Source organism: Lichenostomus cassidix, chromosome Z (assembly GCF_008360975.1).
Source record: "Lichenostomus cassidix isolate B80296 chromosome Z, HeHo_3.0, whole genome shotgun sequence".
Taxonomy (NCBI): Eukaryota; Metazoa; Chordata; class Aves; order Passeriformes; family Meliphagidae; genus Lichenostomus; species Lichenostomus cassidix.
The window spans coordinates 28,087,883-28,115,733 of record NC_139511.1 but is presented as its reverse complement, the minus strand read 5'-3'; the positions used below and the strand labels follow the sequence as shown (position 1 = coordinate 28,115,733).

The window sequence follows — 27,851 nt, the reverse complement described above, 5'->3', positions numbered from 1 at the left end:
AAGTGATATTTTTAACCAGGATTATATAAGTTTTGTCAAAAAAAGTGTTGCTGTAGTTACCTTCTGCTGAGGTGTTGTGTATCTTGCAGTTACTATCTTTCTGGAATTGCATCATGGCAAGTGAAGTCAAGGTCTTGGTTTAGCTTCTTGGAACTTCATGGAAGCCCAAAAACTTTTTTAAATTGTGTAATTAGAAGTAATTATGAAACAGTTTTAGATAGGAGGGTCTCAAGTTCAGTAGCCATAGTTGCTTACTTACATACCTGCTTTCACTGTTTAAAAATGAGTCCTATACTTGTCAGGGCTTTCTGAAGGCAAAATTATGGTTTCTATATGAGCAGATAATAGTGGTTGTGCTTACATGCAACTGGCAAAATCAAAAGCTATACCCCTTCCAAAAAAAGTGATAGCCTTGTCCTTATGCATGCATAGGAATAATGTTTTGTGAAGTCCTTAGAAATCAAGGCTCCCCTTGTCCAAACTAGGTTTCAGAATGCCTGTTAGGAGAAAGAGAAAGCTTTCTCCTTTTTGGATACTTGTTTTCTTTGTTTTTTAGGCAAATGTGTTAGAGCCTACATTTGATGTCTGCTGTATGAAGTGGAACATACTCCACTCTGTTGATTACATATGTCTGTTTTTCTTACTCTGGACATGTTTGAAGAGGAGTTCTTGATGCCAGAATAATGTGGATATTGCCATCTGTTATCTGATGGAAGATATTTTTTAGAAACTCCAGGTTGGGGGACTACTAGGTATTAATTTCCAATACGTAAGGAGAGAGGGGCTGTACATGGGCACAAACACTGTGTTTCCATTTTAGCATGTGTTGTTTATATTTTGTCATCTCACCAAAAGAAGCCAAGCGTTAATCTAAATGATATTTCCAAGTGTTTTTTTTAAATATTATTTGGCCACCCAGCTTATACCATTCACTAATTGCCCAGGGTAAACTAATGGTTGATTACTGTCTTCGGGTAGCAATTCGACTAGATGACCTCCTGAGGTACTTTCCAACCCAGGCTATCATTTTAGCCTGTGATAGTCTTTGTTTATATGGGTGATGATTTAAATACAATACCAGGAAATACACAGGAACTGACACAATACTAAATTTACACCATGTTTGATATTCCTTTTGTGAGTGAAATACAAAGAAATTTGGAATAAAGGGCTAATGATTTTTCCTAATTGCCAATTAAATTGAAGAAGAAACCAACCAACCAACAAATGAAAAACCATCAAACCAAAATAGCCCTTATTAAAAACTGATAAAAGCACAGAAGTATTGGTGGTTAGCAGGTTGCTAGTCATAGTCTTATTTTTCTGAGGTGAAATTTGTTTACTCTGCATCTGACATACCATCTAAGGAGGAGGCACAGCTCTAGTCTGTCATGCTCAGGTCTACCCGAAGCAATTCACCCTTTTATTACCATTACTGAAAAGTTTGAGTGCAGAATCAGTTTGCATAAGCTGCTTGTTAGAAAGTCAAGCAGTTATTGTTATCAGATGTGTTGATCTGTTTTGCTATTTCAGACCTTTAAGAATTTAATCAAACACTTTTAATTTCACAGTATTCAAATAAATGAAAATACTCTCTTCACTGAAGGGTCAAAAAAACTTACAGTATTTTATAAAGCTGTTTAGCTGCTGTGTGTAAGGAACTGCATGGACAATTTGGTTTCACTCATTGGTATCATGTCAAGGTGAAAGACATTGCAGGACTGAACCTTTCAATTCAGAGCTAATTTACCAGAACTTCTTTTGCAGCACTGGCAAGCAAGGAAGTCAGCAGAGAATTGTATGAGGCCAATACCAGCACAGGTTTTTGTGGCTTTATCACTAATGCCTTTTACTAGTGGAGTGCCCTCTGATACTCTGTGTTTAGATTTCTTAAGAGTAGCAGAAAAGGATGTAGAAGTTTCCCAAAGAGATGAAACTTTCCATTTCATTCATTCCACTAAATCCTCACACAAATATTTACATCTTAAAAGCATCATAGTTAAATGAGCCTTTTAGCAAAAACAGCATGAGTGATTACTTCTCACCCTTTTCACCCTTGTGAAAGGGTTGTCAAGCATTGGAATAGACTGCCCAGGGAGGTGGTGGAGTCACCAATCCTTGGAGGTGTTCAAGAAGTGACTGGACATGGCACTTAGTGCAGTGGTCTAGTCAACAGGGTGGTGTTCAGTCAAAGGTTGGACTCGATTATGTTACAGGTCTTTTCCAACTTCAATAATTCTATGATTCTTCCATTTCTGCAATATGCCAAAAAATAAAGACAAGGCTTGTGGGTTGATGCAGCTGCCGTTCCAGTTGTGTTGTGACACCTTGCCTATAATTACTCATCAGAAAATGAGTCCTTTCAGGCCAGGGTGGAGAAATTTTGTGCTTGGGGCATTATGAGTCTTTGCACATGGAAAATGCTGCTGGCAGCTGCTTGCAAATATTGAATCTTGTCAGAGGTAGCTGCAGTTCCTGAAGACAGCCCAGCACCAGGGAAGATGTGCTGTGGTTGTCACACTGGTGGGCTGGTGGCACAGAATGCCTTGTTCTGCTTTGTTATGAGATGTGATTACACAGTGCACTCAATGGAAAGGGGATTAGCATGGATAATAAACATCGTGCCCCAGTCTAAAGCCATGTTGTACTACTCCTGACAAATTAAGCAATTCACAGTGACTGTCAAGAGTGTCTAAATCACGAAGCCTCCTTCAGCTGTCTCTAAGAAAGGAGCAATAAATTCCTTCCTGAATGCCAGCCAACACAAAACCCCTCTGCAGATTTCACTCCTCAAGCACAGCACTGAAGCCAGGGCTGAAGGGGGAAGGGAGTCCTCGGGCTGTGAGTCAAATACTCTCTTCTGCCCAGTAACAAACTCACTTGTTTGTCCCCAGTGGCGCTTTATTAAGGAATTTGAAAAAATTGCGCAGCATAAGGGTGCTACTCTTGTGGCTGTTTGTAATTGTAACAGAGTGTGCTCTTGAGAAAGCACAGCAAGCAGCCCTGCTCTACTGTACAAACTGTCAAGAGTTTTTAATGCCTTCCAAAAAACAATTGTTTTCTTAGAAGTTGGCCTTTATCTGGGGATTTAGCAGTGTTTCTTACAGCTTTAAGCTTAACAAAGAGTCATGATGGGATGCAAGGTCACTGTAAAGATAAGCACTTTCTCTAGTAATTATTCCTATTCTGCATAAGTGCATCTATTACTGAATGAGTATAGTTAGGAATTTACATTAAGAGATACTTGAACAAAGGTGGGTTTGAGTAGTAGGACTGTTCAGTTTACACTATATACAGATAGTTTATTAGCTCCAGGTATTTGCCACAGCTGCTTGTGAATCTTAGTAGCATTCAGGGTATATGTTTAACTGATTTGGGGGTTTTTGGTACAATATTGACACTTGACAAGAAATTTAGTTGGCAATTTTGTAGAAACTGTGAATACATATTTGCAACAATTTATGTTTACTTGGGTAAGATCTCAGACAACTTTACAAAACACAGCTGTGCTTTCGAATGCTCTAGAGTGTACCACGTCTCAAAAATAATTGTGATTCCCTTAAGTTGCTTTTGAATTATTTTAGTTACTTGGTTTTAAACCCAGTGCATTAGTATGTGCCTGTAAAAGCAAGTAATATAAAACATGTGTTCAGCATGTCACTTCTAAATGTCCCAAACCAGTATTTTTAGAAACTGATTTCCTAAAGAAGAGAAGATAATGAAATATTCTTGCTACATTCAAGTAATGTATTTTTTAGACTTAAGTGTTGGGCTGGGTTTTTTGCTCTTACTCTTTTTTGAAGAAGTTTTTGTTTACTTTGAGCTACAGAACTTCATTTTTTTTTCTTTTTATTATCCTGTTAACCTCCTTTTTTTAAACCCCACAGGTTTCCAAGCGTTATACCAAGCCTGAGGTTTTGGGTTGCCACTATTGTTCATAAAATTGAAATGGCTGGACATTAAATTTAGATATGAAAAAGCTTTGAAGATGAAGAAATGGGAAGTGGATAGGAGAGTGGGTAGGGCAGAGTAGAAGCTGGACAAAGAGTGCTGAAAGGGAACAGTTTGCTCTGTTACCCCATGGGATGTGATATTTCCTTTCAGAGCTGCTCTGCCTTCTGTTGCTTGTGGGATTTAACCCCCTACAGCACCAGAGACTGGGGGCAGTGTCTGAAAAGCTGCTCAGCAGAAAAGGACCTGGGGGGTGCTTGTTGACATCTGGCTGGACGTAAGCCAAGAGTGTGCCCAGGTGGCCAAGAAGGCAAATGGCATCCTGGCCTGTATCAGCAACTGTGTGGCCAGCAGGACCAGGGCAGTGATTGTTCCCATGTGCTTGGCACTGGTGAGGCCACACCTCGAGCTCTGTGTCCAGTTCTGGGCCCCTCAATTTACAAAGGACATTGAGGTGCTGGGGTGTTATCCAGAGAAGGAAACAAGGCTCATGAAAGAACTAGAAAACATGCCTTCTGAGAAATGGCTGAGGGAGCTGGGGTTGTTTAGTCTCCAGAAGAGGAGGCTATGGGGTGACCCCATGGCTCTCTACAGCTCCCTGAAAGGAGGGTGCAGTGAGGTGGGGTCAGGCTTTCCTGCCGTGCCTGCAGGGAAAGGACAAGAGGAAATGGCCTTAAACTGAGACGGGAGGTGCAGATTCATTGTTAGAAAAAAAGATTTTGACTGTTAGGGTGATCAGGCATTGGAAAAGGTTGCCCAGGGAGGTGGTGGAGCCTTCATCCCAGGAGGTGTTTAAGAAGCATGTGGAACTGGTGCTGGTGATGTGGTTGAGTGGTTTAGGCATTACAGTGGCAGTGTTGGTTGGTTGGCTATATTCAATGATCTTAAAGCTGTCTTCCAACCTGGATGATTCTGTGATTATCAAAGGACTGTTCTAAGTGGGATATGGCAGCTGATGGTGCAGAAACTGATGGAGTAGCAAGATGGCCTTTACTTCTGAAAAAAATAGAGCTCTGCTTACTCTTTTGTTAATGCTTGGAATTGCTCAAGGAGAGGAAATGCACTTGTCTCTTTGAGATGTGTGGATCCTTGAGTTGTTGACTTAATACTCAAGGAATCTTTGTGACAGTGGCATGCATTATTTTCCATAGACTTCCTTTGCTGCCTACAAATATCCTTTCCATGTACTTAACAGAAATGAATACATTACCCTTATTATGTGTTGGCTATGCTTTGAGTAATTGTTTCCCCCTTTTCAGTTAGGCATGAATGTAGAGGCAAAAGGTGTTTTGACCTCAGTTGTCAGTTTAGCATGAGGGTGGTTCCTTTGGAGAGAGCTGTGTGCACAGCTTTCCAGCCTCTTTCTCACCAACCTACTTGTTTTCTCAGCAGTGGAACCTTTCCAGTAAAATAAAATGTTGAGGTTCTTTTGGCTCTTTGTTCCCCAAAACAGCCCTTGTTTGGCTTTTTTTTTTTTTTTGTACAGAAAAACAGATATATTTTTAAACTGAATGTCTCTGGTAGAATCTGAAGGATGAGTAAAGAAGGGGCAGCATGTGCCTGCTTCACCAGCCTTCATACCTGCTTAGTGTTCCACTTCTCTGTGTTTTCTCTTTGACAAGAAACAAGTCTCACTGGATGGCAGAGAGCATGTCTCATGCAGGCAGTGTTAGAGGAGAAAGATTTTTATGTGTTTGTCAGAATCTTGACACATCTGGCAGGGTGTGACTTGCAGAGGATTAGCACCCAGCTCTTCTAAGAACAGAAAATTAGAGGAAATCTCTCAAGTACTGTGAAGACCCAAGCAATCATTTGTTTTTAAGTGCCTAAATCAGCTTACAGGTCTGGGGTATCTCAATGTCAGACTCCCATTTTGCATCCCCACAAGTTTAATTCATTGATTTGACCTGATTTCTCTGTTGTTCACCTAAGAACATGGTCTCTGATGGTAGCTCACAGGCCACAGCTGAAAGGCTCTCTGGGTGCAGTCTCTTCCCGTCTGTAGCTGTTGGTATCTCTCCACATGCTTGCACGCTGTGGTCATGCTGCTGCCTCACCGCCCCCTGAATCATTCTTGTCTAAATTGACTTATATTTAGCACTGTTGTTCTGTTCCCTGAATCCATCCGGTCAGCTGCGTGACAAATTGCTGTTCCCTGAATGCTGTCCAATTTGTAAATAAGAATTACCACAACTTAGGGACTATGGCAGATATTTCTGTTCCGAAGTGCACTTGTTGAAGTTGTCCAATGGACTTTTCTGGCATGTACCTGCACCCCAGCTCTGTGGCAGGATGGATGGAAGGTGTGCTGGTGTCTTCTGATATTTCTAGAACTACTTACAAATTACAGAACAATTTTTGGGGTGGCAAACTGGCTGAAAACCAGTCCCAAGGGGGTGCTTCTGTTGGCTGGAACTTTCGACCTTCAGTAAGACTGCAGGTATTGTTTCAATGCAGTCCATGGACTGCCCTGGGAAATTTCACCTCTGCCATGTCCAGTGGCTTCCTTTTCTGTGGTTTCTGGAGGCTTTGAGAAGCATTGGGTTGTAAGATACTGGCACCCCTGAGTAAATCCTCATAATGTAAAGGCTTTACTTACATATTTTTAAACAAAGCTTTCAGCCTCTTATTTTACAGGGGAGGTACACCAGTGTCTGCCCCGAACATTTTCATTTTTATGTTTTGTCCCTGTAAATTGACATGCATTCTAAGACAATCACAAAACTAAACAAAAATTTTTCAACTGGTTTGGGGAGAAGCTCTGACTTTTCAAGGAAACTGTTTTAATTGTATAGCACTCTTATCCCTCACACTGTTCTTTGGCCTAGACTGTTTACTGAAAATGTGTAGGAAGAGCTACTTACAATGCCTTTGTTTCTAATGTTAGGCTCAAATGTGTATTTGGAATGAGTTAAGGAGCCTTCAGTTCCTAGGGAAGAAAGATCAGCAGCTAACCTGTCCATTGTCTGGACATTGAATCTTTTTATTTATAGAATCTGGATTTCTTTTACTGAGCATCAGGAAACATCAGGTAATATTTCTGAGACGCAGTAGTAATTTTCCTGCCTTTTCATGGCATTGACTAATCTTTTTCTTGATTTCTTTCAGGCTTCCAAGATACCACGGAATTGTTGCCCACTTCTTGTATTTGTGAATCCAAAAAGTGGTGGTCTAAAAGGTCGGGATCTGCTGTACAGTTTTAGAAAGCTGTTAAACCCCCATCAAGTCTTTGAACTTACCAATGGGGGCCCACTGCCGGGGTAAGCCATCATGTTTTAATTTTTGTTTCAATTTACATTGTTTTCTCCTTTTTTAAAAGGGTGGATTAGATTTCACTTATTTTGAAGATGTAAATTTTTCTTTTCTGTGCCCGAAGACGAGGGCAGTGGACCATTTCCTTCTGACTTACTGTGAGAAGAGATTTAAACTTTGAGGTTCTCTAAAGAAAAGAGAATAGAGTAGTTCTTGATGTATATATCTCTGTCAAACCTAGCAGAGTCTGGCCCTGGGAAAATCATATGCACTTTACAATAGCACATATTTAGTAATTATTAAAAATAAAAAAGTTTTCTGTTTGAATGGAGATGGAAAGAGAAATGTCACATTTCCCAGTGAGGGTGGATTTTTGTTTTTATTTCTTCTTTTGTTTCATGGGAACTACAAGGGAAGTATAATAAAATATTCTTTCTTGACTCTTGAAACTTGGCCACAGTTGAAGAATTAACAGGGCCTGCCTGATCACAGCTGCAACATTTCTACAAGGAACAGAACATAATGTGCTTGTAGGAAGGCAGGAACTGATGACTTGATTTAATCAACCCCACTTTGATACAGCTTCATAAAACTGAAAGCAATGGTTGTAGCATATTCCTCATTCCTTCAGCACTGCTTTAATAAAAAACTTGTCATGACAAGATCTTCGGAACAAAAGCTTTTTTGGAAAAATGCAGCTTATGTAGGAGGCAAGATAAACAAGCTACACAAACTAATTTTTCTGTCAGAACTGTATAATTCTATTGTATTTCTACTGCACTTCAAGCTGCAACTTCAGTAACTAGTTCATTTTGTTTTGGCTTTGGAATCTTTCTGTAGCCTTATGTCAAAATGCTCCCACTTGTTCTCATTGCTTCTTGTGCAATGGGAAATAACCATTCTTTTGCATGATATCTTGGTATGTAGGATGAAAAGCCACAAAAGGTAAGCATCACCAGGAAAACAGTACTTTGAAGAAGAAAATGTACTGTCATTCCTATGACTAAGTACAAAAACACCACCACTAATCAACATCTCCACTAGGATTTAGAGAGTTACAGATGTTCACATTGAAATTAGGACTAGTTAGGTCTCTGTGCCCTTGAAAAAGGAAGTGATTAACCATTTAACTCTGTCTGTGAAGAATCTCAGAGGAATATGTGTTTCACTCTTTTTAAAATCATTATAGAAAACTTCATATTTTTTCATTCACTTTGTTGAAGTTGATCCAGAAGCTGATAGTAAAGGTGTGCATGGGCAGAAATCAAACAATACTGCGTTATTTTAAATAGCATATCGGGACTTTGCATTTCCTGTATTCCATTGTAACATTTCTTTTCCCCTGTGCTTTGTTTTGCAATGGAGGTTTCACACGTTCTCCAAGGTGCCCTCTTTCCGAGTGCTGGTTTGCGGAGGGGATGGCACCGTTGGCTGGGTCCTTGGTGCACTTGAGGAGATCAGGCACAAGCTGGTGTGCTCAGAGCCCTCAGTTGCCATCTTACCTTTAGGAACAGGTGAGAATCACAGCAAGAACCATTGTTCTGAGGGCAGAAGTCCTCCAGAAGGTTTCATCTCTTATCTATCTGACACAGGACTCAGTTTTGCAGCCAAGATGCCATGAGATTCAGTTCTGGTTTATGCTGGAAAGCAAACTGCAATATCAGCTTTTCAAGGAAGTGTCAGTCATGCTTTCTGATAAACAGCATTAGGACAAACAAGCATTAGGAGTGTTGATATGGGTGTGCGTGAGTGGGCAGAGTTGCAAGGCCAAAATATCCTCCTCCTGACAACCACAGGTTCATCAGCCATTGCTGTAAAACAGAAAACTCAATTGCTCCCTGATGTCTCAACTCCATAAAAGGTTTTTTTACCACTTTTTGTGAAAATGTTCCAGATGAGACAGTGTGTCTGTATGCAATAGTAAGCACATGTGCAGACACAACAAAATTTAGATTTTTTTCTTTTTTTGTGCTACTTAACTCTTCCTTCCAAACAAAGTAATTCTGTGACTTGTTTGGAGACCCTTAATGCAATGTGGTTTGTAAAACAGGGCTGATGCACTGATTACGAAACACAGCCATGTTTTGGTGTTCTTCACTGTTGCCCAGGTAATGACTTGGGGAGGGTCTTGCGCTGGGGAGCTGGCTACAGTGGGGAGGACCCATACTCCATTCTGGTTTCTGTGGATGAGGCGGATGATGTTCTTATGGATCGCTGGACTATCCTTTTGGATGCAGAAGAGCCAGCTGACGGTGCAGAAAATGGCATTGCAGAACCTGAGCCTCCCAAGGTGAGCTGAGCACCATGTGGGTGTGATTCTTAGGAACTGTTGTTCTAGTGAAAATCACAAAGATGATGGGTATTAACATTTAATTTTTACTGCTCACTTGTCTTTGCACATGGATCTTACTGTTCCTTAGTGAATACAGCACATGTCTGAATCTAGTGTTTCAGTTTTGGCAGGGCTGGTTGACTGCAGAGCATGTTTTGTGTCTGATCGAGGATTAATGAAAAGATTCACATGGCAATGGCATTCCTAATTGCTTCAGTTGGAAAGAAAATTATTTCTCAGATAAGAAAAGGCTTTGGAAGGAATGCCAAAACACTTTCCAAAACACTTGTAAAACTGTAGTGTCAACCAAAAAACACTCCCTTCCCCAAAAGGTACTCTCATCTTTCCTTTCATAGTTTAAGAAATTACTAGGAGTTGCTAGCAAATATAGGAAGTAAATGCTTTTGTCATCTTACTGCCGTAAGATGACAAAAGTATGTCTGTATATGTGCCATCTATTATTTGTATTTTTTTTTGAGTGAAAGTCACGGTCCATTGGTTCATAATAACGTGTTTATGTTTAGGAAAATAAAAATGTTGATTGTAGATGGTGACTTCAGAGCTTTATGTGAATCCTGGTTTTGTCTGTTTTTAGACAAAAGGAAGAAATTGGACACGGAGCTTGCAAAATAAAGTAGGAAATTGTAACAGTGGTAGCAATTGTCCAAGATTTTAGTCTGGTCACTGGAAAATCCTAGGCATTATGAGTCAGTTGGAGGATTTAAGATGCTCAGGTTCCAGCTATTTTTGACTTGGTGGAGACATGGGCTAATTTTCCCTGGGTGCCTAATCTGCTTGTAAGAGGTGGAGGATGGGAGAGTAAGGACTACGGTAAAAGAGCTATGGAATGGACTGGCATGCAGAGTAAGAATTAATGGAAGCAATGGTCGAAATCTGTAGAAACTTGAGATTGGCATATAGGGAGCTAGCTAAAATGCAGATGAGTAGGTGAAGTCAAGTTCTTCATTCAAGTTCTTCATTGGTCACCTTCCAAAGTAAGTAAGAGTGTCTTCCCAATGATGTAATAAAAATCCATGGCTGATGCCAAAAATAATAGTGGCATTAATCTTCAGCAGTTTGTGAAGTTACTACATAGAATCGCTTTGAGAGGTTGAGTTGGTTTTATTTCTGCATTTGTTTTTATTTTTGCCTTATTATGCTTGTTACTTTTAATTAAGGTTAAATTTTGAAGTTTCTGATACTTTGGAAATAATGATTACACATATCAACAGTTGTTCATACAGCTTTATTTTTAGTGCGGTGTTTCTGGAAAATGTTTTCTCAAATCTGTCAAGATACAAGTGACTTGGAAGAATCATCTGCCAAGCTTGCTTTTGTTGAAAAGCTTTGGAACTTCTTCATTTTTCATTTGTAAATGTAAGCAGGAAATCATACCTTTTTTTTTCCCTTTTGGTCAGATTGTACAGATGAACAATTACTGTGGTCTTGGCATTGACGCAGAGTTGAGCTTGGACTTTCATCATGCTAGAGAAGAAGAACCAGGGAAATTTAATAGCAGGTATGAAGGTTAATTCTGTGGTATTGCATTACTTCCAGTTTATACTACAGTTGGTAATCTTAAATGCTTCAGGTGTCCACAGACTAACATTGCTTGTGGCAGAGCTGGGACAAGGAGGAACTAAGTTATCCAGGAAGTCACTGTGTTTTGTCGGTTTGGGTTTGGTTTGGGGTTTTTTTCCTCTACCATGAGAGAGCACCAAATCAGTTTTTGCAAGCCATGTCCTTGTTATTCAGTATTCGTAGTTTGCCAATAACTGCTTTGTTGAGTTAATGAAATCTCAAGAGATTGGAAGCCTTTAGCAGGAATGAGGGTAGTGCTGCTACATGAGCAATAAGCACTGTTCAGAAGTGCTCAGAAGTGTTCAGAACTTCTTCTGTACCTTTTCCACTTCTGCTTAGTGCTGGGGTAGCACCTGCATGCTGGTATTAAGGATTAAAAAACTCTATGTATCTCAAGTGAGAATGTTACTAAAAATGTGTTGAGAGGCACCTTCCTCCTCTCTGGCACACACATCAACCAATAATGGGACTTTTTTTCCTTCCCATATTCACTGAAATTGATGAGCGAAAGAAATCACATCTAACCAGCAATTCCTTGTAGAAACTGGTTTTGTTTGCTTTGCCCTGCACTTGTGATTAAATGCCTTCTAAATTGTCTCCTCATTGCCAGAGTTACAGCCAGTTACAACTATGCAGTGTTCAAATAGTAACTAGTAAAAATATTCTCTGACCAGTTATGAGTGTAATGATGTGTAATCTGACCTATCTTGTAGTGTTCTGTCTATCATTACAGGCATTGCTCATGGTGTTTTTCTTAAAACAGAGCAATACAGCTGTTGATGTAAACATTGGTGGTGCCTGGCACATAAGTTACTATTGGGCAATGGTTTGCATTTTCAATACACTGGATTAAAAGCATCAAAGGCAGTAAAGTCAGGCAATAAGTTAGTGTATGGCAGTGCCCATTCTAGTATATGAAATTTTTCTAGAATGGACTTCTGTAGTTAATATAATGTAAGGGTTATGTTAATTCTTTCTTCAAAATATACTACCCTGTGTTTGCAAAGCTGCAACATTTCAACAGAGGCATCCTCTTCTTTTTGCCACTGCATTTAAGGGATATAGTTTCATTGCTATTGCCCTGTGTGCTTTTCATCCCTGTAATCTTCATCTCAGTCAGTCACTTCCCAATGTGCAGCATTCGTAGTGCAGTGTACAATGTCTTGGTGTCATTCTTGCAGGGTGACTTGAAGGGCTTGTGGGTAAGCCCTTTTTTTTTTTTTTTAAATCTGAAGGGCTGTATACTAATAATGAGATACATTTTTGCAGAAGACAAGGAGCTTGTGCAGGCTAACAGTGCTGACACATGATATTTACCTTTGACTTCCCGTGACAATGACTTTTAAAATGGTTCACTTTATGCTTCCCCATGACAAGCAAGTATATGTTCTTGTTAGTAATATTAGCTTTTTTTTTAATTATTATTTCTAGTAAATTAACTGAAAAGGGTATCTATTTAATGTGAGATGCAGCAGCCACTGGAATGTGACTTGGCTACACTTGAGTGCGGAACAGGAAGTTTCAGGTTGTGCCAACAGAAATTGCAGGTAGTCCTTGGAAGATATATGGGCTTGAGTGCTGTTCTGAAGCAAGAGTTTAAACTTTTAAACGTCACAAAAGCTGTGTGCTCTCTGGCCTCACTCAGTAGAGTCTCTTCACGTGCTCTGAACTGCTTACCTTTATCTAGCAGCTCAAAGTGCAGCAATGACTTCCCTGCAGGAATTTAAAGCTGATCTTGCATTTCCGGGCAGATAAAAATAGCATATGTTGTGACAGTGATGGTCTTTGCATTGTTGAGTGCCAAACTATATGAGTTTTTTTCACAGTGTAAAATTTAATGATCAGGGCATCTGCCTTCATTCAAAGAATCAGAGTGGATCAGATTGGAAGAGATTACAGTGAGTCATCTGGTCCAACCTCCCTGGGTCATCCCAGAGCACTTGGCACAGGATTGCATTTCAGATGGTTCTTGAATATCTCCAGTGAGGGAGACTCCACACCCTCTCTGGACAATCTGTTTCAGAGTGTGGTCACCTGCACAGTAAAGAAGTTGTTCCTCATGTTCAAGTTTTGCATGATCCCATGCATCAGTTTCTGCCCAATGCCTCTTGTCCTTGCTTGCTGCCTGGCTCCATCTTCTTGGCACTCTCTCTTCAGATACATCTAGACATTGATGAGGTTCCATCTGTTCTTGAGGCTGAACAGACCCAGCTCCCTCAGCTTTTCCACATAAGAGAGATGCTTCAGTCCCTTAATCGTCTTTGTTGCCCTCCACTGGACCCACTCCAGGAGCTCCATGTCTCTCTTGTACTGAGGAGCCCAGAATTGGACACAGCACTGAAGATGTGCCTCACCAGAGCTGAGTTAGAGGGGCAGGATCACCTCCCTTGACTTGCTGGCAATGCTCTTCCTAATACATCCCAGGATCCGACTGGCCTCTTGGCCCCCAGGACACACTGCTGGCTCATGGACAGCTTGTGATTGACCAGGACCCCCAGGTCCTTCTCCACAGAGCTGCTTTCCAGTTCATGGGGTTATTCAGGAGCAGGACACCCCTGGTTATTTAGGAGGTTATTCACGAGCAGGACCCCCCCATTTGCTTTTGTTGCATTTCAGACAGTTTCTCTCTGCCCATCTCTCCATCCTGTCAAGATCTCTGTGAAGGGCTGCAGAGCCTTCTGGGGTGTCGGCCACTCCTGCCAGCTTTATGTTGTCAGTGAACTTGCTGAGGAGGCATCTGGCTCTTCATCCAAGACATTCCCGTGGGATCCTGGGGTCTTTAGACCCCAGAAGAGGTCACATCTTGTTTGTGCCATCTAAAATGGCAGGAGGTTGCTGGGGCAAGCAGCTTCCTAGCTGCAACTATATTCCTATCTGTTAGAGAGAATATTCAGCATAGTTTAATGCAAGTTTAGACTTATTTTACATAGATACACAACTGTTCTGTAGGTAGGGCACTGTGAAGTATTCTTTCTGTTTCTGAAGGCTTCCTTCTTCATGCAATAAAAAGTAATACTTCTTGAGGATATTGAAAGTGTTGTGTTTCCTACCGATATTCCAATATTTTTCAGTTGTATCCAAATTAGACAAAACCTGTCATAGACACATCTTGTCTGGAGGAGAAATGTATGTTAAATGCTGTTACGTGAGGTACCTTTGATTTGGTGATATTTTAAACTGTTAGGACATAGGACTAATCATTCCCAATGTAATAATTTAAGATGACTGAAAAATCTCTGTCTGAAGACTTGGCTGTAACCCGCACTGGCTGTCTCCCCCACGTGAATGTCTATGGTATTTAGACATAACGTTGGAGAGATTTTGCAGAGTTGAATTCCGATGACACCCCTATGCTAGTAGGGTCAAATAATGGAAATTTATGCTTTTTATTTTAAGGTTGCCATGAAGGCCACGTATCCAAAGGTTTCCATTATAGAAGAAAATAGTCTGTGTGTTTAACTATCTTTTGTTTATGTTATTCGTAAAATATTTTGCCATTTCTAGGGATGTCATAAAAATGTTCCTCATCTTTTTTATTCTAAAATTAGAGATGTTAGAGCTCTGTCACAGTTGAGATTACTAAGCCTGTTTTAAATTTCTGCAGCTAAGTTTATTTCAAATTAATTAGCAATGTGTAAAGCAAAGATTTTCAAACGTTTTTCTGCCATAAGTATTGTAGCATTGCATGAGAAAGCAATTTAAAATGGGTCAGGACGACCTCTAAGTCTTAATCAAAAATGTAATCTTCCATCCCAGGAGTTTACATTTCAAAGAGGCATTGTATTCAGGCAACATTTTAAGAAGGGATGATTTTTCTGTAATAAAATTTCACAATCAGCACATGCCTCAACAGCAGAATCATCCCTGAAGTAAAGGTACATAAAATACCAGTGCATGGCTTATGCTTTGTTTCTGTAGTAAAGCTAGAAGAATTTGAAATGGGTTTTAATTGAAATACTCTATAAACATTCCTGCTAGAGGACAGTAGTGGTATACATAAAGGGAAGAGTGCTATGCCTGGCCTTACGTTTTAGTTACAAGATGCTTGTCTGCTCCTAGGTTTCACAACAAGGGTGTTTATGTGAAAGTTGGGCTGCAGAAGATAAGTCATACTAGAAACCTTCACAAGGACATAAAGCTGCAAGTGGACCAGCACGAGGTGGAGTTACCAAGTATAGAAGGACTCATTTTTATTAATATACCCAGGTAAAAAGTAGAGGAAGGATCCCTTGTGGATGCATGCCTGATGTTACGTGTAGAATTGCTGCTTGGTATTTGATCATTGAATGTCAAATGGTTATGTAACAGGATCAAAGAAAATTGACCTGCACACATTTTCTGACATGCTAGGGGCTGGGTGCCTAAGCAGATCCTGCAGTGAAGGCCAGGCAGGTTTTAACTGCCAAACACTGCCTAGGTCCTACAGGCAGCTGGTCAATATACATAAAGTGTGTGATGCTACCAAGCTAGCTGTGGAAAACCCGTGGTTCAGATACCTTTGCAGGCCTGTGATGCTTCCCTGACACCTGCAGGGAGCTCAAGCTACTGTTGTGGAAGAATGAAAGCCAGATCCACTGGACATCTGGCTTCCTTAGATGTCATGTTGGTAGAGGCAGGTTTTTTGTTTGCACAAAAGCAGCAGGTAATTAGTGCTGCCATACTATTATTTTTTCAAGTACCATCTCATCTTAAACCATCTGTATCTCTTTGCATTTTAGTCTGAAAATGTTTTATTCAAATATGTCTTTTTACATGTACACATGTGCACATACATTGCACATGTACACAAATGCACGTTGCATGTGAGAGCTGCGGAGAAGAAAAGATCCAAATTGAATGATGCAGCAAAACAATAAGCAAGTGATTTGAATGGGGAGGGTCAGTACTGCACAAAAAGTAGCACGGTTTTAATTGTCAGAAGCATTTCTGAGGACTGAAGTGCACGCCTAACTACAAGTGCTTTGGCCAGGTACAAGAATAAAATCTTGATATTTGTTTTAGATTTAGTTTCTCTTCAGTAGCTTCCGTAAATGTTTTGAAGACCAGTAAGAGTTATGTTAAGTTCTTAAGTCTTGAAAGTTAAGGTTTAGTGTAGCTGTAACCTGTATTTCCCAGGAAACTAAAATGCTTTCTTCCTACTCACACCTTTTCTTTCCAATGGAAACTATTTATTTCACTCCTTTTATTACTAAAAGATCTCATCAGAATTCTTCTAGATTTTAGGAAAGTAGTTCCTGCTTTTACAATGCAAGAAAACTGCTCCCTCCAGCTGGTGGGAGAGCAGAGTGTGTAGCTTTTGAAGCCTGGCAAACCAGCCACCCTTAGCAGGGCACCAGAGAGGGTGCCCTGGGACAGATCAGAGGCCCACAGATGGTCACTGGTGTGCTCTCCACACAGCTGGGGCTCCGGAGCTGACCTCTGGGGGTCTGAGAGTGACAACCGCTTTGAGAAACCACGCATCGATGACGGCCTGCTCGAAGTGGTTGGTGTGACTGGCGTCGTTCACATGGTAAGTTGGAATCCCAGTAAGCACAGAAGAAACGTACATTTTATAGGACAGCTCATTTCTGTAATAAACAGTGCATTGCAAGTGCATAGTCCTAAAAATTGTGCCTCTTTGTTAAAGCTGGAAAGGAAGGGAAAACTTGGTAAAAACCCATGGGGAAATACTTCATGACTTAACTAGACTTTGAACCGAGTACAGAAACATCCATGTGTGTGTATATATATAAATGCAAATATATGTATGTGTTATGGAATGCACTAGCTTTTTTGTAACAGGTATCATGATGTCCAAATGGAACAGTGCATGGGATGAAAACAAGATTTTATTCTCATGTTACAAAAACATGCACTCTTCACCTGGTGTATTTGCGAAAAATCTTTTTGTACCTCATCACAATCACAGTGGAGATTCTGTCAAGACAGGTGGCTTTATAATTATTTTACACTGGCTTTCCAACCCCTATCACTTAGAACTTGATACTCGCTGCTCTTGATTTGACTACATCAAGCAGGTGGTATGCTGTTCTGCAAAGAATATTATGACTCAACCTATGCAACTTTAATTCTTTCATGTATTACAAATTTTTACAATGGTTGCTATTAGTAACAGTCCTGTGGGATGGTTGGTTATTTTTGTCTTTTCTTCATATTTTAATCACTATTTAAAGAAATCTGCTTCTGAAAAAGTACATGTGGTCCAGTAACTAGAGATAACTAATCCATAAAACCACCAAAAATGGAAAGGTGGGTGCTTAAAATTTTATGCAGCTCAATTTTTGGTCCTGGTGAATTTTACCATTTCGTAATTTGGATCTTCTAAAAGACACTAAAGAAGTATTTTGGAAAAGATCCTTAAATCATTTGTGAAAGTAGGAGCAGCTTTGGAATATAAATGTTAAGAATGTGTGGAATATATATGTGTTTCTGCACACATTTCCTAGGAGCATCTGTAGCAGCAAAGTTCACTTTACATCACTTTTTGCAGTTAACTCTAAAAAGTTAACTCAGCTCTTATGTTGTAGTTGAGTATGTGTATAAGTTCAGAGTGTGTGTGTATGTATTTCCATAGCTATATGGAAATTCCATAGCTATTGAGTTTGGGAAAACTCTTTCTGATTAAAAAAGTGCCTTTAGACTTCAGAATTTCACATGTGCTGATGTCCATGTGTATAGTTACGTGTTTTTAAAAGTATTTACTGTGTCACAGAGGGTGACGCCAAAGCAAACAAGACCTTTGTGATTTTATGCTCCTTGACCAATCTTTGTGTACAAACGGCTTTGCTGTGGAAGTTATTTTGCCTCCCGCAGCCTGCAGGGGTATCCAAGTTCTCCTTCCTGTACTAAATGAAATAATTAACACTGAGGCAGTAAAGGCCTCCTGTGCAGATTTTGCCTAAGCAGCTTTTTTAGCTGAAACTTAAAACATTGGGTGAGAATAAAATAAGATCCACCCAGTTTATTGCAGCTAGTATTTGTACTTCTTGTTAGTTGGGGTGATTGATATCCTGGCTTTTATTCTTTTACAGGGTCAAGTCCAAGGTGGTTTTCGATCAGGAATCCGCATAGCCCAAGGCTCATATTTCCGTGTAACACTCCTAAAGCCAATTCCAGTTCAAGTTGATGGAGAGCCCTGGATTCAAGCCCCTGGCCAGATTATAATTTCTGCTGCAGGACCAAAGGTACTGGCAGTAGGTTTCTCTGAGCAAGCTGACTTCATTCCCGCATTGCATGTTACCATATTATCTTGCTTGTCTATATGTTCTGATGCTTAACCCTACAGGAGCTGCTCAGCACCGTGTGGTAACTAACGCAGCAGTTTCTAAAGAGGATGGATTGAGGGCTCTCTCCAGTGGCTCAGATGAGGCTCACGTTTAAAAAAATAGTCCCTGAGCTTCAGCCTAGTGACTTAATTTTTTCTCCTGTGTTGAGATCTGCAGGTGGTGTTGCTTGTCTTGAAGCAGGTCACAGATATAAAGGCCATGGTAGTAGCACAGTGTGCATGGTAGTGTGCAGTCAGTCTGCTGGAGAAGGGAATGTCTGTCAGACAGTAGTAGCAAAGGAGAAAAATGAATAAAGGAGGAGCGGGGTCTGTGAAAAAGACTTTGGAGTAATCAGTGTCAGTTTTTTCTTGATTACCTCAATGTGTACATAAAAGAAAGACAGCATTAGCTGCCTAAGAATTTAACTTCTCTACTGACTTTGAAACTCTGAAATAAACATCTTGCAGTAGGTGACTGTGGTGCACAGCAGTCTACACATTTTCCTGCTACCTTATGTGGCTAGCACAGGTCTTTCTCGTGAGAACATTCCGCTGTGTTTTATAAACAAAGATAAAGTCTGGATGTTTTTCAAACAGTGTCTCGAGATTTGGACAGTTCAGGCCTGGCCAATTAGGCCTAGGGGGAGGTTTCTGGCTGACCAATCTGGGCGACCTTCGAAAAGTCTATATATATATATATGGAAATCAAAATAATAAACGCTTTTTCTTGCCACACTGAGAACTGGGGTCCTTTTCTCTGCTAGCGGCTCAACAGCGACAACCTTAAGAGGATGCCTTTTCAATGCACAGAAATTTGTTGCCACAGGCAATCTCAGAGGATATGCAGCTGTACTAGAAGGGCTACCAGAACAATTTGCCTTGCTGAGGAGAAATGAGTGAAAGAGAAAGTCATACCTCAGAGTTACAGAATATGTTAAAACTTTGTTCTTTTCACAAGAAGAAGGTGGAGGAGAATGGAAAGAGAGAGAACAAATGTAACTTGTCCTTCAGTGAGAAACACTTCTACTACCATGTTACTGACTAGTAGCGTTAGTGCTGTATGTGGAGATGTGTATGTGTTTGTACAGGAATATATATGCACACACATACATATGCACAATGTGCATATGTTTATGTAAAAAAAGGCAGTAAATCCTACAGCTTTATAAGGATAGGTGCACTGAATAATTGTGTATTTAAATGTTTTTCTGTTACAGTTCCAGATTTTTACTTGGTTACTAATTAGTTGCCTTAGATCAGCTTATTGGTGACCACAGATATTTTAATACTCACGCACTTTCTTTTAATATTTTCAATTTTAGGTCCATATGTTGAAAAAATCCAAGCAGAAGCAGAAAAAAACTGGAAGCCTGAGAGAGGTGAAAGTGGATAGCATGTCAGTCTCTGAAGGAGGACGCTGAGTGGAGACCTGTGTTCACGCCAACTGTAGATACCACGCTGGTTCAGTAAAACTGAGTGCAGACAACTCATGAAGAGTGTTGCCTATGAGCGTGCCTTTCATTACATTTTGATAGTAGTGGGTTCTTCTTTGTCTTTCAAAGATAGTGCCTCATTGTCACAAGTAACTATTATGTACCACTTGTCGCATCTGAAATGTATACTTTGGGTTGCTTTTCCGTAAGCCATTTCCCAGCCAAACAGAGATTCCAAGATGCTGAGATTTCTGCACCTGCCTTCACAAAGAATCCTTCCCTCCTCCCAGCTCCTTCTTAAAGAAAATCATTCCATAGATTTTTTTTTTAATTATTCCATAGCTGAAAATGCGTTCCTTTAAATTAATGCTCACAATAGCATCCTAACCAAAAAAAGGCAAAGACATTAGTTGCTGAGAACTCCTTCAGTCCAAATAGCACAGCTGAAACAGTACAAGTGTAAAGACAAAAACACAAAACACAGGAGAGATTATTTCTATAAAAGGAGCCCAGTGCCCTGGAAAGAGAGAAAGTACTAGAACAGTTGAGTCAAAATATTTCAGAGCGTTTACTTCAACAGTATTTGGACAGCATGAATGAAGGGGAAACAGCCTGTAGAGCATTTTTTCAACTGCAGCTTAGTTTCTAATTATTCAGCCAAAGCCGGTTTTAAAAGGCATTTGAATTCCATCAGCTACAACTCTAACATTAAAAAAAATCCCAAGAATACCCAAGGCAGTATTATGTTATACCAATTTTTTTCTATCACTGAAACCATTGTCTTTGACATCAGACATTTTGTCTTGACTTGTTTCATTTTCATTAATTTGTCAAGTTACCCTGTTACATAACAGCAAGCTCAAGAATCATCACTAATTAGGATAAAAGAAGTACCACTTAGTGTTTAGTTAAGTAAATTAGCACAGTCATATGTTAGAGCTGGAATGATATGTAAAGCATAGCTTTGCTGAGGAGCCTTAGCAGGTAGTGAAGCCTGTAGTGTGCATGTAACATGCCATAGGCTTCAAATAACTGGGAATGCAAGAGGCGTCATGAAAATTCACTTACCTGGTCAAGCTTCTCAAGTCCTTGGTGGGTATTGTTATTAGATACGGGCCCAGGGACATAGTGACTGTCTTTTCTCATTTGGATTGAGTGTGTGCTCTTCAGAGGCTGTTTCTGTGTCAGCTCCTGTGATCACCTCTCTGTGTTTGCCCATCTGCTGAAGTTGTGGGGATCCAGTACTCCTTTTTCACCTTTATGCTGGAGAGTGGCACTGCACGCTGGTCCTGCCATACACTATCTGTATCTGCTATCCATGGCTGTAGTCATGTTGTTCTTTACCCATATCTCTTCTGGTCTCATCTCCCTGTGGTTCCCCAGGGACTGAACCTTTCACTTTGGGTCAACATCATTCTCAAAAAGCACTGTGAACCACTTTGGGCAGGGGATGGGGCCTGCATGGTTTTGCCACTTGTGTGCATCTGCTGCTTGTAGCTACTTAAGCCATGTTGGCTACTTAGCCCACTTAGCCAGATGGTGGGCTTACTTGTCCTCTGTTGCACAGTAATAACTGTTTCAGATATGGGTGGCATGAATTCATCACTCAAGTGTCAGCTTTAGGAGCATTCCTCTTGCTAGTGTGTCCAGAAAAATCATCTCTAGCTGCTTCAGGGGAAGTGTAACTTTCAAATATGCAAAAGCCATTTTGTGATGGCACCAGTTACATGCTAAGGCAGTTCTTGCTGATTCTTGTTGATGAGTCGGTACTCTCAGCTCTGTGCCGCTTCAGCAACAGCTGATCATTACATGTGCTTTCTACTTTCCAGTCATGGTGCAACAAGGGTGTGAATGTCCTACAAGACAGTTATCTATAGCAACAGAATGATGCAGCCAGAGCTATAAAGAGAGACAAAACAGCTATGAAAAAATGGCACATGCCTGCAGCTTCTCCTTTCAATCTAGTGATTCCTTCTCAGTTTTCTGGTAGAGATGTGGTTGGATCCCTGATTGAATCACTGATTCCTTTTCAGTGACAGCTTTTCTTAATTGTTTAAATTATTAATTTAAATATGGGGATGTTCTTTAGGTCCCACAGTGTGGACTACAACTTAACTTTTATTCAACATGAAAACTGGATTCATGCTATGGAGAGCAGAGTTTGGATAGTACCGACCTAAAACGCTTGTCTTCCTGATCATTAAATACAGGGTTTCAAATGAAACAACACAGGGTTGTCTTCTTTAGAACCTGGGTATGAAGGGTCAGCTGGACCTCTTCTGGCATCCTGGTACCAGCATTACAAGTATGGATTACAAGCATGACAAGGTAGAAGGAAGTGTTGTACTTCAGGATGTGCACTCTCTGAATGAAGCTCACAAGTGCAAGAGGAATTCTGAAATAGACTGCTGCTTCATAATTGTCTAGAAAGACAGAAATTGCTTTGTATTCTTGAGGCAGCAGAAAGAATGCATAGTCTACTTTCCAATTGCTGACTCAGTAATGGAAGCTGGACTTTTTGTTACAGAAAACATGCATAAATTTTAAGATTGCTGGTAGTGACTGTCTTCTGCAGCCCAAATAAATAAACCTGTCGTACTTTTTTTCCAGGCATATATAATCCTGCAGCTTGTAGCTGACAGTGTTTCAAGTTCTTGGCTCATTGAGGACCTGGCTGTCTCTCCCTTTTGCTCTGTATCTGTTCTCTGAAATAATACAAAACTCACAGGTCACAATATTTTAATTAGAGGGCCCTTTGCTGTGGCATATTCTTCCTGGAGAATTCCCATCCCTGGAACTCTGTACAAGCCTGTTTTGGGTGCATCGTGGTAGCAAGGTGACACTGAAGTATATGTGTGTTCTTCCCCCAGCTTCCAGTGAGGGTCCTGGTGGAGGACAAGAAAGCTCTGAGTTTTGTTTTCCTTTCCTTTTTCTTTTTTTCCAGAAACCAACTGCCATATATTGTTTGAGCAGATGAGTGCCAGACTGGAATGAAAACATACCTTAAGAAAAACACACTTGGCATCTAAGGCCTCTTTGCATCATAAGATGATGCTTAATGTCTTTTGATGACAAAACAGATGCCTGGGCAGTTGAGATAGGAAAACCCCTGTAAACCTTTTAGAATGAGCAACTCACTCATTAACCTCTCCATTAAGATGTTCCAGAATATATGTGTGTGTGTGGTTTCTCACGTTTTCACTGCATATGATGTCTGAGAAGGCCTAGTATTTTCTTCTGTGATATGTAAGGCCTCCATGAAGGGAGGGGATAACTCTTTGTAGTTAATATGAAACATTTAGATTTCACCTTTCCATTGAACGTAACAACGCAATATAACTTACGTGGTAGTGGGCAGATAGATGATTCTCCATACTGACTCCTTGAGTAGTATTGTGTAGTCACACAGCCAAGTACTTCAAATCCTGCAGCAACAAAAGTGTTGGGGAAGAGGCTCAGTTCTCTCAAGACTGGTGTTAATGAACATCAGGGACACAGGACCAGGAGCTGTAACTGTGGACATGGATGAGATTCAGGCTCATTGCTATCCTGAGCACACTCCTTCATCATCTCTCCACTGCCATTTTACCTTGCCTATAAACCACGGCAGGCACACATAGCCTCTCTCCTGCTGAGAAACACTCTCCTGACCTTTTACTAGTGTCCTACTTAGGCATTGCCAGCACTGGGGAGAGAAGGGTCCTGAAAACGGTGCTTCCTTTCAAATGCCCCAATGTTGCAGATTAGTGTAGGTGGTCAGTTCGTTAAAATCGGTTTTGATGGATAAACACATTACCTCTGTCTTGAATTAGAACCAAAATTCAAAAGCTCATCCCTGAGATACAGGTGCTACTTCAGAAAATTTGCTGCTTTTACCCTATGGCTTTTACCCTTGATTTGTGCAGTTTAAATTGCTGGTGTTTTCACTGCATTGATTTTTAGTGAAATGGTTACTTCACCAAAACGTTTTTGTTTATATACATGTTTATATGTGTGTGTACATACATGTGTATGCATACATGTGCCCACACCCTTTAAGAATACGCCTTATTATATTTCCTTCCACAGTGCCTAATTGTACAGCTTTTGCCTTGTTACAACATTTTGACAGCACTCAGTTCTGGATCTTTCTCTCACCAGTTTTGGACATGAGGCAGGACTTGAACTTTCCAGCAAGACATGATGGCAGTGTAGTGAAAGCACAATTGTATTTAGAGTACAGTCTCTGCATGTATACAATTAGACCTCTGCTTGCTCTTTCTAGATTTTAGTCAAGTATCTGTGTGTCTAGAACTAATGGCAATGGCTATTGTAACATTGTAAAAGCTAGGAAGAAGCTGTCCACTGCAGGGCTTCACTAAGGAATGAAACTAAATGAACCATTATAGACAACTGTTGTTAATCTTCACAGTTACCCTCTTACAAATGCTGTACAGATGTCATTTCTTTGAAGAGCAAATCATGTACTTGATCTGAATATCAACTGTTTAAAATTGCTAAGTATTTAGGCACACCTGTGATTCTGTAGCAGTCTGTTGGCATATAAATGTCATTATCAAATGGAACCTCTTTTTTGGGGAGAAGGTAAAAGGAGCTGTTGTGACACTTGAAAAGGGCTTACATTGAAGACACAACAGATATAGTTGCTTATGTATATAATAATGTACCAACTGTATGTATGCTCTGTCTTGCTTAGCCTCCAGTCCATATTCCAGCACCAGTGTTAGGGATTATTGGAGTTGTGCACTTGAGAGACCTGGCAGTAGATACTTTTTTAGTCTGTATGCAGTATCTCTTCCTTGCCACCTTCAGAGTGACTGTACATCCTTGTCTTTCTGCCAGGCTGCCCTCCTGCCCTTTGGGCCTAGCTCTGTACCGGAACTGGTAATGAAGGTATGAGCACGTGCTGATAAATGTGTGTGGAGAGTGGGGGAATGGAGTTCCTGCTCTCAATGCTGTTCTGTCAGTTTGGCTTAGACTATTCTTTCTTTAGTTTCTACTTCAGCATCTACGTTAGCCATCTAACAGCTGTACAGCAAAGATTTGGCAACTATTGAACTGTCTTGGATTCACCAGTGACAATGTTGCCTCATTTTCAGGCTTTGATCTTATATGCACCAAAGCACATGTAACTTCATTATACTTTTTGCACTTAACAGAAAATGCAGGTTAGATAGGCTTAGGGTGTGGCAAAATTGCAATGTTTGTAATTTTTTTGTAAATATGGGGATGATTCTACAGATACAAAGGTGCACTTTGAAACAATGAAAACAAGTTTGTGGAATACAGTTGTTTAGGAGTTTCTCTGACTGCAGTGTTCCTGATCCCCATCCCTGTCTAACACTGTGTTCTCCTTGAAAGTCCGTCTGGGGATAGAGATGGCTTCTTCCTTCCATCGCAGAATGTATTTATAGCTGACTGACTGAAAGTTCATGTAAGTTTTTGAGCAAATTTGCTGCTATTCTAAGTTTTAGGTTTTACTAGACTGCTTCTTATAATGCATAAAATAATGTTCAAGTTTTATTTATAATATCAACACTTGCTGATTTGATGCTTAGTTGCAGGAGACATCCAGCCCAAAGCCTTCATTCCTTTTGCTATTTAATGGTTTTGTTTTGTTGTTTTGTTTTTGTTTTTTAACCATGTAGGCATTGTATGTGTGAAGTGCAGTGAAATGAATGCAAATTTCTAATCTTAACCTGCAGTTAGAGCAGCAGTTTCAATGTTTACAGGACAGTGACTATTGATTGTAAACCCATACATGTCTGCTGAAACAGTGACTCTTCATGTGTTTTGGAAGCATTGTTTCTGCTTACCATGATAGTTAATGGAATAGTTGCCTTCTGGTTTTAGAGTCATGGTTATGTTGCTTTGGAGACTTTTAAGCGTGGGTTATGACTTCTCTGCCATGGATTCACAGGACAGAATTTCTACTGATACAAGTGTTATATTGAACATGTTTTCTGAAAGAGTGACTTTATTTTTTGTGAAGATAATTTATGAGAAGGTTTTATAGCAGATTAGTGCTGAAAAAGTTGGTCTGAGGTCTTGAAATAAATGTGTGTAGATATTAAAGATCTATCCCAAAGCAAAGTATTTTGTAATAGGGCACTGTTACTGGTGTAGTTATCCCTCTGAGCTCTTCTGGCAGCATACCCATTTAGCATGTCACTCTGCACTGGTCAAGTGTGTTTGTTATTTAGGGGACAACCTGAGTTCAGAAGATAGGGCTTCATTTATATTGTGCATACCCCTATTACACCTCTTGTGGCAACTTCTAATATAAACATCAGCCAAATAATGCAGAACTTCTCCCCCATACAGATCACTGCAGGTTGAAGAGCAGAGAACCTGCCTTTGTGCTTGACTGCAGAAAGATTATATGTCTGGTGACTGCCTGTCATTTACAGTCCTCTCTCTCACTGTCACAGGGTGTGCCACACAAGCTCTTTTGCTTTCTGAAAGCAGGCAAGCACAAATCAAGAGTGCCCGAGTCAAACTCTAAAAGCTTGTCTCACCATGGCATCCATTTCTTTGTGCTGCTTATCTTGCCAAAATGGGTAGCAAGAGGTGCTTGAAGTATTACTGAGTATTTATTGTATAATTTTGGGTGCTTATAAGGCCTTCACTGCTATTTTAAAGCAAAATTTGGGGATCTGTAGCATAGCAATAGCTGTATAACTCCAGCATTCCGAACATGCCTGAAGCAAGTTATCATTGTGATAGTTCAGTTAGCAATGGTGTAGCTAGTAGGAATCAATGTCTTGAAGCTACAAGTTCTGAATATTGGAAGAGAACATCTCTGCTTTGAATGCAAAGCATAGGTTTGTAATTCACTGTAGATTTCAGCATCCCTCCTACTTATGAATGACTGATGGCATCTTAATTCTTCTCAAACTATGACTTAACTATTGCTTAAATAATTGTTTTTCACCTCTCTAACTTTTGCAGTTGTGCGAATGCTGTTGTATTACCAAGATACTCTTAAGGTGTCTCATAGCATTTCTTGTGAATGTTCTAATACATCAGTAATAAATAATCTTGACCCAATAAACTAATGTAAGCTGACAAGTTATTGTCTAGTGCTTATTCTTTGTGCATCTGCCTAATTTTCAGGAAAAAAAATGCCTAAGTATAAGCATTAAAGTGGTTGAAAACTGTTTCCACACTGTGTGCCTCAAACCAGTAATGCATTATCACACGTTGACTTGTGGATTGGTCTGAAAAACTAGCTTTTAATGATGTAACTTGTTTCTTAGTGTCTGCCTAGCAAATGAGACATGTCACTATATTGTGGTAACTTGTCTACAAATAACATACCTAGTGTACTAATAGATTTTTTTTAAAGTAATTTATAAAAGATGGCATTTTCTCTTATATTTAAACATCTGTTTGTCCTTGGGATTCTGTTCGTAGAACAATTCTGTGTATATTTTGCAGTACATGTTTTGTGTTTGACTGTACATTTTGCACCAATATGAAATATTGTATTCTAAGTATTATTTACAAGTTCCAGAGATCTGTAACTAGAATTTGTCTGTGAAAAATACAACATCTCTTCTACCCTGGATGCTTGTGGAGTAGTTATGCTTTAAAAATAGTGCAATACACTTCTGCAGAGAGAAAAACATACTTTATGTCAGCTGGGCACTACCTTTATAGGAATTCTGTAGCCTTGCTGTTTAAGATTGTGTCATGCCCAGTGAAAGGGAGGCTGTGTTCTAAGAGTGTGATTTCACATGTTTTCATTTATAAGATCACATCTGAGTTCGATCCCTGCAACATTCAAACACCTCTAGACCCCTTATATCTGTGGATCGCACTTATGTAATCAGTAAAGTCTTTGTTGGGATAGTACCACAGTGTGTAAAGTGTTTCTGGTGTTTTGAGTTACTTTAATGATGATCCAGATTTTCCAAGGTAGTTTTGTACAATTGCTTGCCCTGTTTGCATGCTTCTAGAAAAACTACTTGGTGTTTTCAGATACATGTGTAGCCTTGTGCTTGGCTCAGGTGAGCAGTGGTGGACCTGCAAAACT

The 27,851-nt window shown here is 40.0% G+C and overlaps 1 protein-coding gene across 2 annotated transcripts in view; it reads left to right on the top strand.

The window, feature by feature from the left end:
* DGKQ (diacylglycerol kinase theta) overlaps nucleotides 1-27,381 on the top strand; it is a 91,668-nt gene extending 64,287 nt beyond the window's left edge. For both annotated transcript variants that reach the window (XM_085043276.1, XM_085043277.1), the window contains exons 16-23: nucleotides 7,060-7,211; nucleotides 8,569-8,717; nucleotides 9,312-9,493; nucleotides 10,954-11,054; nucleotides 15,176-15,322; nucleotides 16,514-16,625; nucleotides 18,148-18,300; nucleotides 19,703-27,381. In XM_085043276.1, the coding sequence (XP_084899402.1) occupies nucleotides 7,060-7,211; nucleotides 8,569-8,717; nucleotides 9,312-9,493; nucleotides 10,954-11,054; nucleotides 15,176-15,322; nucleotides 16,514-16,625; nucleotides 18,148-18,300; nucleotides 19,703-19,801 (1,095 nt within the window). In that variant the 3' untranslated portion in view covers nucleotides 19,802-27,381. The remainder of the gene's footprint in view (nucleotides 1-7,059; nucleotides 7,212-8,568; nucleotides 8,718-9,311; nucleotides 9,494-10,953; nucleotides 11,055-15,175; nucleotides 15,323-16,513; nucleotides 16,626-18,147; nucleotides 18,301-19,702) is intronic.
* The last annotated feature ends 470 nt before the right edge of the window (nucleotides 27,382-27,851 follow it).